Source organism: Chelonoidis abingdonii, unplaced genomic scaffold (genome assembly GCF_003597395.2).
Source record: "Chelonoidis abingdonii isolate Lonesome George unplaced genomic scaffold, CheloAbing_2.0 scaffold0003, whole genome shotgun sequence".
Classification (NCBI taxonomy): domain Eukaryota; kingdom Metazoa; phylum Chordata; order Testudines; family Testudinidae; genus Chelonoidis; species Chelonoidis abingdonii.
Genome location: NW_027424264.1, coordinates 121,090 through 134,490, shown reverse-complemented (window position 1 = coordinate 134,490; position 13,401 = coordinate 121,090). Strand labels below are relative to the sequence as shown.

At 38.5% G+C, this 13,401-nt stretch overlaps 1 protein-coding gene across 7 annotated transcripts in view; it reads left to right on the top strand.

Annotated features, from left to right (window-relative positions):
* Positions 1–13,401, top strand: part of UNKL (unk like zinc finger) — a 131,262-nt gene that overhangs the window by 5,225 nt on the left and 112,636 nt on the right. For all 7 annotated transcript variants that reach the window (XR_004374905.2, XR_004374904.2, XM_075061297.1 and 4 more), the window contains exon 3: positions 8,789–8,965. Coding sequence is in view for 4 of the 7 variants with exons in the window: in XM_032789481.2 (XP_032645372.1) it covers positions 8,789–8,965 (177 nt within the window). In the remaining 3 variants the exon portion in view is untranslated. The remainder of the gene's footprint in view (positions 1–8,788; positions 8,966–13,401) is intronic.

Genomic DNA, 13,401 nt, shown 5'->3' with positions numbered 1-13,401 from the left:
CGATTTAAAGAGCCCTTTATATCGATATAAAGGGCGTTGTAGTGTGGACGGGTACAGCGTTAAATCGATTTAACGCTCTTTAAATCGATTTAAACGCGTAGTGTAGACCAGGCCCAAGACAGAGGACTATCCAGCCTCCTTTTGAAAGCCTCCAGTGAAGGAACTTACACAACATCCCTAGGCAATCTGTTTCATTGTCATACTGTTCTTACAGTTTATCCCCCAAGATTTAATCTAAATCTGCTATGTTGTAGTTTGAACTGATCGCCCCTCGTCCTGCCCTCGATGGTGCAAGAGAACAACTTTTCTCCATTTTTTTTAATAGCATCCTTTCAAGTATTTGAAGACTACTATCATGTCCCCCTTAATCTCCTCTTTTTCAAACTAAACATATCCAGTTCCTTCAGCCTTTGCTCATATGGCTGCATTCCATTCCTTTGATCATCTTTGTCACTTGTCTTTGGATCCTTTCCAATTTCTCTACATTCTTTCTATACATTGGTGAGCAAAACTGGACACAGTATTTCAGCTAAGGCCTAACTAGCACTGAGTAGGGCACTATTATCATCTGGCATGACTTGCAAGCTATGCATTTGTTAATGCAACTTAACATTGTATTTGCTTTTTTTGCAATAGCATTGCTTTGCTAACTCATGTTGAGGTTGTGATCCACCACAACTCCCAGATCCTTCTCAGCAGTGTTGCTGCCAAGCTAGTTATTCCCCATTCTGTATTTGTGCATTTGATTTTTCTTCCCTAAGTGTAGCACCTTACATTTGTCTTTACTGAATTTCATTTTGTTGTCTATAGCCCAGTTCCCCAATTTATCAAGAATCCTCTGAATTTTAGCTCTATCCTCCAAAGTGTTGGCAACCTTCCCTTCCAGCTCTGTGTCGTCTTCAGATTTGATCAGTATACTCTCTTTTTCTACATCTGGGTCATTAATAGAGATGTTCAACAACACCAGACCCAGAACAGATCTCTGTGGAACTCCACTTGAGACCTTCTGCCAATCTGACATAATTCCATTAATAGTTACACTTTGTTTGTGGTTGTTTAACCATTTATGTATCCACTTAATGGTAGTTCCACCAAGCCTGTATTTTGTAGCTTACTTATGAGACTGTCATGTGGGACTGTGTCAGAAGTTTTGCCGAAGTCCAGGTATATTATGTCCACTGCATTCCCCCTATCCACCAAACCAGTTACTTTGTCAGGAAGGAAGTTAAGCTGGTTTGACATGATTTGTTCTTGGTAAATCCATGCTGGTTGCTACTGATCACCCCTTCATCCTCCAGGTATTTGCAAATTGAATGTTTTATCCATTGATCTGGTAGCTTCCCAGGTATCAAAGTCAGGCTGATTGGTCTATAGTTCCCCAGCTCCTCCTTTTCCCTCTTTTTTTAAAAAGGAGCATTATGTTAGCCCTTCTGTCTTCTAGGACCTCTCCTGTCATCCACGAGTTAGCAAATATTATTGCCAGTGGCACTGAGATTTCTTTCAGCTAATTCTTTCAGTACTTTGGGGTGAATAGCATCAGACCTCACTGATTTGAATTCATTCAAATTAGTCAGAAGAACTCTGACGTGTTCTTTATTTATCCCTATCTTCTTCCCTTTCACTTTATTGTCTGTGGTAACTTGGCTAGTTGTTTTTTGTGAGAAGACTGAATCAAAGTAGGCACTGAGCAGCTGTGCCTTCCTATCATCTTCCATTACCAGCTCACCTTCTCCACTGAGCAGTGAACCCACACTTCCATTGATCTTTCTTTTTTGTCTGACATATTTGAAGAACCCCTTGTTGTTGTCTCTAACATTCCTCGCCAGCTGTAACTCTTTGCCTTGGTTTTCCTGATTTTATCCCTAAACGCTCATGATATTCCCATTATCTTCTTCCTTGGTGACATGCCCTTCCTATTTCCTGCATGTTTTCCTTCTGGTTTTTAGATAGCTAAATAGCTCCTTCTGCAGTCACATTGACCTCCTGTGGCTCTTCTTATCTTCCGTCTGCATTGGAATAGTTTGATATTGAGCCTCTAGTATTACATCTTTTAGGAACTGTCAGCCCCCTTCAACTACTTTTTTGCCTAATTAGTCTTTCCATGGGACCTTGCATACTATTTCTCTGAGTTGGTTGAAATCCACCTTTCTGAAGTCCATTGTTCTTGTTTTGCTGTTCTCATATCCTCCTTTTCATAGGATCTTGAATTCTATCAGATCATGATCACTTCCTCCCAAGTTCCTGACCACGTTCACGTTCGCAACTAATTTATCTGTGTTGGTCAAAACCAGATCCAAAATGGATGACCCCTACTTGTTTCCTCAGTCCCCTACATATGCTAAGAATTCGCAGGACATATTATGTTTTCCTGTAATAGTCTTCCAACAGATATCAGGGAAGTTAATTACTAGCTCATCTGTGGTTAGTTAAAATTGTTACCTACTTGTAGAATGATTCACCCACTTCCTCTTCTTCTTTTGGTAGTCTATAATAAACCCCCATCATAACATTGCTACTGTTCTTTTATAATTATGCTCTTTTATAAATATATACTGTTTAGGGCCATCTAGTGCAGACTTCTGCAGTTGTGCAGTGTCCCTACTTGGGGTATAGGAATCAGTGCTAGCAAATCCTAATGAAGGATTAGGACCTAAAGACTGTATCTGTGTAATGATTATTTTAAAGCACATCTAATATGTAAGAAGTTGCTTTTCTGTTAATGTTTAGTTCAATTACTTTTCTGGCTGTAGTTATTTATGTACTGTAAATATTATAGGTGTGTTTTCAATGCAGCAGGTAATATCTTTCCCTCCTGTGTCGCAAAGTTTAGGAATATGAATTTTGAGATGTAAAATGTATAAGAAACATGCTTATAATTATTAAATTTTCTGATAGAAATAACATGAATATTAATTCTGAATGGTGATGGCTTTTTTCTGGGATCCAATTCTTGATAAAATCATGTCTGTGGAGATTTGTGTATCGAAGTTTCTAAATTATATATACATTCATTAATAAGTTTTAATTTTGTAAAGTTTGGTTGTCTTTGTACAATGTTTGGTGTGATGGTTTCTGCCAATAGTATGTTCACACTATTTTAGATTTTTAACTATACCTCTACCCCAATATAATGCTGTCCTTGGGAGCCAAAAAATCTTACTGTGTTATAGGTGAAACCGCGTGATATCAAACTTGCTTTGATCTGCCAGAGCATGCAGCCCCGCCCCCCTGGAGCGCTGCTTTACCGCGTTATATCCGAATTTGTGTTATATCAGGTCGCGTTATATCGGGGTAGAGGTGTATTTAGTCATTTCAGTGTGTGCTTTTTCTCCTTTTTAACTGGTTCTTGATTTTCCTTTGCTTAAAAGTAAGTTTTATATTCAATTGAAGGGGTGTATCAATCAGTCCATAATAAAAACTTCATTTACCTATCTAATGAATTGTTAGTTGTCACCTATAGCTATTAAATTGTACTATTACATGCATTACACTACTATCAAGAAGTTCCAATCAAGATTATGGCCCCGTTGTGCTAGGTGCTCTACAGACCCATGTTGCAGTCTAAGTGGCTGATCCTGCAAATTAATGTGCATTTAAGTTACTCATATACTTGTGTTTTCGGGATTAGCCCTATATTAAGGCAAGACGTAATAGATGACTGCAGAGGATGGGCAAAGGAGAACAAGAGTAATAATGACTGGAACATGTAGTTATATATATATATCACATATGCAACAATTAGCAGGTCTTCAATCAAAATAAATTAAAAAAATAAACTGGAAATGGCAGTTGACTTTCCATGGGGTTTATGTGCCTAACTTCAATGGCCTCTTCAGAAAATCCCAGCCAGTATCAGTAACTCCTGCTGTCCACCTGCCAAGATTTTATCACTGAGTGGTGTACTGTAAATGTCATGGTAGAAATGGATCTTGAGAGAGGTTTTGAAGGACTGTATAGTCGCTTTTTCGATCTGTTTAGGGAGAATGTTTCATGTGTGAAGGACTGTATAAAAAAAATGAAGGTTTTTGGGAGAAATGGACAACTAGTGCAGGAGTCAGCAACCTTTCAGAAGTGTTGTGCCAAGTCTTCATTTATTCACTCTAATTTAAGGTTTCGTGTGCCAGTAATATATTTTAATATTTTTAGAGGGTCTCTTTCTATAAGTCTATAATATATAACCAAACTGTTGTTGTATGTAAAGTAAATAAGGTTTTAAAAATGTTTAAGAAGCTTCATTTAAAATTAAATTAAAATGCAGAGCCCCCCGGACCGGTGGCCAGGACCCAGGCAGTGTGAGTGCCACTGAAAATCAGCTTGTGTGCCGTCTTCTGCACATGTGCCATAGGTTGCCTACCCCTGAACTAGTGTATATTGAAAATAAGTTCAAAATATCCGCTGTCATTGATGTAATTTGTAAGATCCTACATAATTTGTGTTCAATTTATATTATATTTATGAAAATGTGCTGCTCACTTTTTTTTTTTTTAAAGTTTTGATTTAATGGCTGTTTTTTATGTGCGGAGTATAATCTCTGACTTGATTTTTAACAAAAACAGCTTTTGATATTAGTTAGCTGCTGTGTCCCTTTTTCATATGCAGTGATCTAAGTAGTGCTTGTGTTTGGATACTTTCAGTAAACATAGAAAAAGTTTTCTCACAATTTAAAACAAAATTGAACAATCAGGATGTAACATTGCTTAGTTTAAGCAAACCTTGTAATTGTATATCTTTTAATCCATGTCCTTCACTTCCTGATGAGAGTTTTATTTTCACTAATCACGTTCGTCAGATCCTGTGTGTATGAGTAGTCTTAAAATTAGGTGCATGTCTACAATCAGATTTAAGTGTTTAAAGATTTAAGACCATCATTGACTTTAATGGGGCTCCACAAGAGTCCATCTGCAATATCTGATTACAGGACTGCGTCCTCGGGACATTTAAAATTGTAGGATGAACATTTTCGTCGTCAGCTCTTTGGGCCAGGGTCACAAATCCTATATATAGGCTCTGCATGTTGGATTGTAAACAATTTGGGCCATGGTCATATGTTCTGTGTGTTTCCTGTGAAATACCTATATCATTTATGATGTTATTAAATACAAAGTTAGGTAATTACTGTAAGAGATTTTGAATAACTTCTTTAATAGTAGCAGCTTACAGTAGAAGTTGTTAATTGGGGCTATTGGAAGATCCATGAGAAGCAAAATAACTTTTGCATATCTAAATGATTAATGATTATACCCAATATAAATTGTAATATGGGTGGCATAAATTTTTTACATATTTATATGTGTCGTAATCATGTTGTGATTGCTGTCACAGCTGTAATTGCCATGGGATGTTGTGAAGCGAAAAAGTATATCTGGCTTCAAAAAAGATTTATATAAGTTCATGGAGGATAGGTCCATCAATGGCTATTAGCCCAGGTGGCCAGGGATGCAGCCCCATCTTCTGGGTTTCCCTAAACTTCCAACTGCCATAAGATGGGATTGGATGACAAAGGATGGATCACTCAAAATTGCCTTGTTCTACTCATTCCCTCTGAAGCATCTGGCACTGGCTACTGTGAGAGACGGGATACTGGGCTAGTTGGACCATTGGTCTGAAATGGTATGGCCATTCTTATCTTATAGGGTTGAATTTTCTGAGTTTTTATAAGTTTAATATTGCAACAATGTCTAATGTAAAATTTTGCATTTAATTTTCTCCTTTTAAAATAGAGAAACCAAGTTGATTGTACATCAAAATGAATATAATAAGGACCTCAGTATTTCAATGCAGTATTGAAATGTGCATATATCTGTAACTTACACAGTTAAGTCAACACTTTTTTTTCAAATGTAGATGCCTAATTTTAGACATGTAAAATCTATATTTAGGCATGGTATGAATGTAGGTGCCTAGTTTTCGGCATCGTCTGTGGAAAATAATTTTTAATAAAATTCGTCTATTCTTTCAATGTCCACTAGAAGATTTAAAGAGTTTTTTTATATCTGTATTGTATGTAATCAAGCAAACGCACATTTAAATGTCTAATACAATAACTGACAGATTTTTTTATTTAGAGCTGCAGCTGTATTCATGTTTATATCAGAAACTTTTCACTTTTTAATAGACTTAGTGGAAAGGTAGATGATAGTTCACATGACACTCACTAGGTGCCTACTGTTCTTTCTATATCAGATTTCTTAAGACACATTAAAGTTGCACCTTAATCAAAGTCTAACATGTTTTGAGTTATCAGAGTGCAAAAATAAGCATCAGAACAATTTAAGCATACACAAGCACATTTTAATTTGCAACAAACTGCCATGTTATTGACTGCTTGAGAAATTATGTGGAAAAATTTAAGAATAGTAGTACACGTGAAATGGGTAATTTTGAATCTTCCCATTTAGTACAGTATTAACATCTCTGTGAACATGTATATAGAACAATAGTATTCCTGACTGCAGAGCTCAACAGAAGCACCATCTCATTGCTTTAGACTTCTTCCTAAAATGTGAACTGTTTTGTAACATGTTTAAATTGATATTTGCTTTGAGCAGTTGTAAACTCTTCTTGAAGCAGAAGGCTAGTAATGCTGTAGTTACAGTTGAAAATGAATACTTTATAAGCTGTTGTCTTCAAACACTTTTTTTTAAATTTAAATTGCCATTTAGACTGGAATTTCTTTTACTTATTTTCAGCTCAGAGGAAAAATTCTTCTTTAAATGTTTGTTATAATATTGTGTGAGTTATTAGAATATGAAAACTTAGAGGTGACACATTCCTTTCTGTAGTAGTTAGTGTATGTTACGTGCCTGAGTGCTCTGCAAGGACGAGGCCCACACACACAGTGAGTTATTTGGCTTTAATGAAGGTAAAGTGACACATCCGCAACGGGGACCCTGGGCGTTGCTGTCACTTAGGTGGGGAACCCAGCACCGAAGCTCAGCTCGGCCTGGGTCGGAGTCCAAAGGCGGACCGGGAGCATACAGCTATATATACACAATACAAAAGCAACTCATACATATGCAAAAAGGGACTTCCCACAGGCTATGTCCGCCCTTTGGCCTAAGGCCATACAAACTGGTTTCAACCAGTTAAAAGCAAGTTATAACTGGCATGCTGTGTCCTACAATGACCGGCCACTTAGCAAGCAGGGGCTCTTCACAAGGCCGCCGAGAAAGTGGAGACACCCTAGCTAGGCCGTGACACAGTCTTCCGTAGTCCCCTACAGTGTACTAAGTGTTAGTGGTCATGTCCGTGTTTCACAGTATGTGTAAAGTCGTATGGAAAGCGTAATGTCTAAATTGCCTTGTGTATGATCAGAATGCTGAAAACAATTGCTTTTAAGTTTAAAAAAACACCTGTCAACTCCAGTAAAACTTATGATACAGAGTACAGTGCTTTCATTACTTCATTATTATTAAAAGTTAACATTTAGTATAATTTCATATTATTTTTCTGCTTGGTTGATAATGTAGAAATGTTGCATATAAAGCAGCTTTGGTTTTTTTATCAGCTCCTTTTTTCTGAGGAGCATTCACCCTGAACAGTCTCATAATAACCATTGTCATTGTAATGTAAGCAGGCAAACATTTTTATTAGTGTTGTCTAATGGTTTAATATCTGCCATATAAAATCAGGTCTTGTTTAAAGCTATGTCATATTGGCTTACGTTTAAGCAAAGCATTACACTTTTCTAATGAAGTAGATATTTTTGTACATAGTTCAGGAAACTTGGAATGGAAGATCAGCAATTGTAGCTCCTTCTTTGTATGAATAATTTGATTTTAATGCTCTCGCTTAGCGTATGTAATATTAAGTGAGGATAAGAGCCCGCTTTTTACTAACAGCTGTGAACTGCTCCTTTTATCTCAAGTTGTAGAGGCATTTGCTGTTGGTGCTGGGAGCATAGTTGACATCAGCGTATCTTAGGTCGATTTACCTGGCCGTGAGGATGGCAGCGAATCGACCGCTACCTCTCCCCTGTCGACTCTGCTTCCGCCTCTCACGAGCTGGAGTTTCGGAGTTGACAGGGAGTGCGTTTGGGGATCGATTTATCCCTCTCTAGATGAGACATGATAAATGGATCACCGATAGATCAATCACTACCCGCCAATCCGGCGGGTAGTGAACACCTGCCCTTAGCTTGTGGAGCCCTAGGCAGTTGTCCTGTTTGGCACCCCCTAATGCCAGCCTTTTTAGTAGGTGGGCCACAATTTTTTAAGTTCAAAAGGAGTTGCCAGCACAAAAAGGTTGAGAAACACTGATCTAAACCATCTTGGTGCTGTTTCTGAATTGAAGTAATTAACTCTAACTCTAATTAAAGTAATAAGTTATACTTTTGTCTCTTTAAGGGAGCAACAAATCTTATTTCTCTGAGTGTTCCAGGCAAAGGATGGACACTTCAGAGCAGAAGGTTTTGAAGAAGTTCAGGACTGAGTGTGTGTTGGGAGTCACTCTGCAAGTAGTAACTAAGGCTGGTGGAGACCAGTGTGGAGCTATTGAGGTCAGAGAACTGACCCAAGACTGCATAGTATGCATATGCTCAGGGAACTAAATGCTTGTCTACTGGCTGCTGGTGTCTGGGCTTTGAGCCATCGCAGCAGAGCGTTTAAGGCACCCAGAGTTACAAGGCAGGAGGTGAGATAACTTCTCTCTGGTCTGAATTGCATTCCCAAAATGTTACCAGTAAGTTATAAGAAGGAAAGGGACAGCAAAATGTTTGGTTAGAAGTTTAAACACAATCCTCTAAGCACTGCGCAGTGGTGCTCCATAATTGTTTCCTTCTATTATGTAGTTGTCCTTATCTGCATCGAACAACAGGGGATACAGAAAGAAAATATCATCTCAGATATTACAAGACTGGAACATGTATTCATGAAACAGATGCTCGGGGCCACTGTGTGAAGAATGGACTCCACTGTGCCTTTGCTCATGGGCCTCATGACCTTAGACCACCAGTATATGATATAAGGTATCTTTTTATTTTTAACTTTCAGTCCTCATTATCAGGAGACCATTGTCCTATAACATTCCAGTCTGCAGACATTAAACTTTTCTGTCTCCAAATACAATTAACTTTGCAATCAAATGTATAATTAACTTTCTGACATTATTACTGTAAATGTAAAAACCTATATTAATGCAATGTTAAGATTGCAAATGTAAAAACAATGGGAAATTAAAATTAACATTTTTAGAGCAACAGTAACGAGTCCACGTATGAAGGACTCAGCATGTAATGCACTTGAGTGTACAAGGCTGAATATTTTACCTTTTTGCCTTGATGCTGTGTAGATCTGCTTGTGCTGCTTAAATTCACAAAATGGTCATCTTGATGCTATCTTTCAGCTCCTCATCTTGTGTTCGTGATATTTTGCCTCCTCTGTACATTGTTTATTTGGGATTTTTTATTTTTTTTGTTGTTGTCCCTTTTCCCCTCCCCCAGTAAGTGAGATGTCGGTGGTCTCTGTTGCTGCCTTTTAAAGGTGAGATTAGGTGGCAGCCAAAGGGTGATGCTTTGTGATTCAGGATAACAAGGAGGATGAGTGTCATTTGTGACTGAACCAGCTTTTGAAATACTAGGGGACGAGAGGAAGGCGATGATGCACTGGCTTGGGATAAACAGTAGGATTCTTATAGGAAGTGATGATTGCAAGCCAAGCCTTCTGAGCTCTGTACAGATGGAGCTCTGCTCCTGCAGGATTTAAGAGCCTTTAATGGCAACTATTACCTTCTGCAATCCATCCCTTGTGTTATTCCTTGTTTCCTGCCTAAAGCTTCAGGTTCACTGCTCTGCTGCTGAATTGTTCCCAGAATTATTTCTGTAACATTAAAGCTTATTGAATAATTTCATAGTCCGTTAACATGACCTTTAATTCCCACCTTACCACAGAATTCCTTGCATCTCTGTATGATCACATACTGTTTCAATTATCTATCACATACTGTTTTTTCAATAGGATTCCTGCCTTGTTCAGTGTGCAGGATAGATGGCGCTTCATGAGTGAGACAGCAGTTCAGTATTTTTTTTACCCTCCTTATTCACTATGTGGTGCTATGCCTTATTTTCGGCATATCAAACCTCATAATGAAGGAAGTATATTCCATTTCCTTGTGATGTTTTATATTGTGATCATCCCTGTGGTACCTGAGTGTCTCTCAGACATTAAAGAATTTACTTCACAAAACCTCTCTAGTGTGTGTAGAGAAGCATTATTATTCTAGTTTTATGGATGGAGAACTGAAGCACAGAGATATTTAAGCCAAATTCACAAAAGTGACTCCTAAATGCTTCATTCATTGGATTTCCAACTTGAGATGCCCTATGGTTTGATACTGAGCACCTGCATCTTCCTCCAGCTTTAGCTGGAGTTACGAATGCTCAGCACTTCTGAAACTCAGGCCTAAAGTGTTTCAAATTATGCACCTAGAAAATGGAGAACATACAACTAGTTGGCCACCTTTTGGTTTAAGTGACTCCTAACATCATATAGTAAATCTGTGGCTAAATTGGGGGAGGGATAGCTCAGTGGTTTGAGCATTGGCCTGCTAAACCCAGGGTTATGAGTTCAATTCTTGAGGGGGCCACTTAGGGATCTGGGGCAAAAATCAGTACTTGGTCCTGCTAGTGAAGGCAGGGGGCTGGACTCAACCTTTCAAGGTCCCTTCCAGTTCTAGAAGATTGGTATATCTCCTATTATTATTTATTATTATTACTGTATTAACTACAAGAGCCTCCTTTGTTTTCCTGTAGGCCCCTGCTTTGTTCCTGTCACATCTTCTCTTGTCTTCTGCTGATGAAGTATCGTTCCTGTAGACAATAGTCTCATTAACCAAAGTGCTGTCTCATTCATAGTCTGTCCTGTGCGCTGAATGAGGCAGGAGTCCTGTTGAAAACATAGTATGTGATATGTAATTAAATAAAGACTGTCACAGTTCATTTGCACAAAGAGGCCAAATAATGCAACCTACCTTGCAAAGAACATAACCTAATATATGCTTGCGTTGTGGAGGAGATGAATGACGGCTGGGGTGAGTTGTGGAGGTCAAGAAATGGGAGGAGATAGGATTAATAGATTGAATGGAAGGTGTAGAGGATGAAAGCAAGGAAGCAGTTTGCCTTTGTGACAGAGGAGGAGGTGTGTGAGCAGGTAATGGAGGAAGAGAGAGGTAAGGGAGAGAGGGTAGAGGTCACATCAAGTTCTTGAGATTTATTTTATTGAAGAAGTTCGCAAGATCCTGGCAGGAGGGGAGAGGGTTTTTAGAGAAAGTGAAAAATAGTAAATAGGCAGCTGGTACTGTGAGTGTGGAAATAATTGAGAGTGGAGGAATAATGTTGCTGCTTATTCAGAAAGAAGGGAAAGGTAAATAAAAATGAATTTGTAGTGGAGGAGTCAGCATAGGCATGGGACTTTAACAATAAACTCCCATGAGTTTATAAACAGGAGCAGAGAGAGAGAGAGAGAGTGTGTGTGTGTGTATGTGTGTGTATAAGGGGGGGTGCCAGAGGTAGGGGTTGGCAGGGTGAACCTTGCAGTGTGAGAGGGGAGAAGAGGAATCAAAGGTGGTGGGGAATGCAGGGTGGAGGGAGTTAACAATGATCATATCAGTGGAGGAGAAGGAAAAAGAGGATACGGAGGAGTGGTCTGAGAACAAAAATCCTTAATATTGATGATTGAAAGTTGTATAAGGACCAAGTGTGAGGGGATAGATGGGAAGTTGATGACAGATACTTGGAAAGGGAGAGGAGAAAAGAGTTGCGTGGAGTGTTGTTCAAAAAGAGGAAGGAGTATGTGAATGGGGATGAGTTGGAAGTGGGAGGAATGGGAGAGAAGAAACCTGCCACTCCAGTATGTTACTTTGGGACTGATTCAGACTGGGGAGTATGAGAGAGGGAAAAACCGCTGTAAGAGGAGAGCAGCTATAGAGGCAGTGTCACAGAGCAAGATTCAGGTCTCAGGGAGAGCCAGGATCAGGAAATGATGGCATCGTGGGAGCTGCTGTCTCTTGGAATGGGCATTTTGGATGGTGGAGGGAAATGGGGATAATATGAGGTTTTGAAGAGAAAAAACTATTGGGATAAGTTGATGACTGGGAAGGATGTAGGGGTAGGAGAGTGGGGATGTTGTTAGGAGCTGGGTTGAGGTTGGAGTAGCTGGAGGCAATGAGGGGAATGTGTGTTATATGGATTTGTGGGGATGTATAAGGAGTTGGGAGATGAATGTACGTTGAAAGACTCAGTGGCCAAATTGCTCTTCTGAGGTGGTGAAATTTTCTGCCTCCTCCTCAATGAGGATAGTGGTAGTGTGGGAGTGCCTAGAGGAAACCATCAAGGCCCCATTTTACTAGGCTGTAACATGTAATATGAAAGAGAGTCCCTGCCCTAAAGAGTTGACAATCTTAGCATATGAGAAGTGACAACAGGTGGATACAACGACAAATGGGGTAGAGAGAGACAAGGTAGTGTTGAAATGATCATATTTAGAGCAATAAGCAGTTGCCCAGAATGCTAGCTGTCCAACTGTTGTTGGGTGTTTTGTAGACATCACTTCTGAAAAGATTTTCAGGAGGATAATGTGGTAGCTTTATGGATTTTTATGTGGTGCTTCTCCCTTATATAAGATGTGGAATGGGAGAAAGCACCAGAGGTGCTTGAGGGCAAATTGTACTAATGGGTGTAAAAGCTGGCATAGTAGATAAAATGGAGGTGTGTGTGGCAGGGTGGATACAAATTATATGTATTTCGTAAATAAAAAAAAATCAGATTTTCTATTTTAAATAAAATACAGGGTTATTAAAAAATATTTAAAATTATGTTTGAAATTGTCGATTTATGTTAAGGCCTGACTTTCTTATAATCAATTAAATCACGTAAATAGAAAAATATTAAACAGTACATACATGTTTGCTGCAAAGTTTTAAAGTAAGTCAAACCGCCTAACTGGTGAAAGTCACTGGCTAAGCACCTGGAACTAGCGTTTGTTGAAGTGCTAAATCAGCTTTTGACAGCAGTTACCTCTTCTGCAGGTGCAGCAATAATGTTTTCTTCATTTCAGTTTATTCAACTAGTTCATTCAAAGTTAAGAAACCAATTGGGAGTTGAAAAAGCAGGAAAGCTTGTTTCTCTCTTCTAATCTCTGAATGAAAACTAGGTGTGAGAGGATGAGATCTATTAGTTCTAAAATCTTGAAGGACATAGTAACCAGAAACAATGAGCTCCATTTATTAACTACGTATCATTCTCTTTGTTTAATCAATTAGTTTTAAATACAAAACATACTTTAATACATTTTTGATAATATTTTCCTCTTATATATCCAGCACATGTAGGATAGTTTAATTTATTTTTTTTTAACTGCTGTGATTTTTCATTTTGAATTGAATTTGAATTTCTTTCCAAATAGAGTT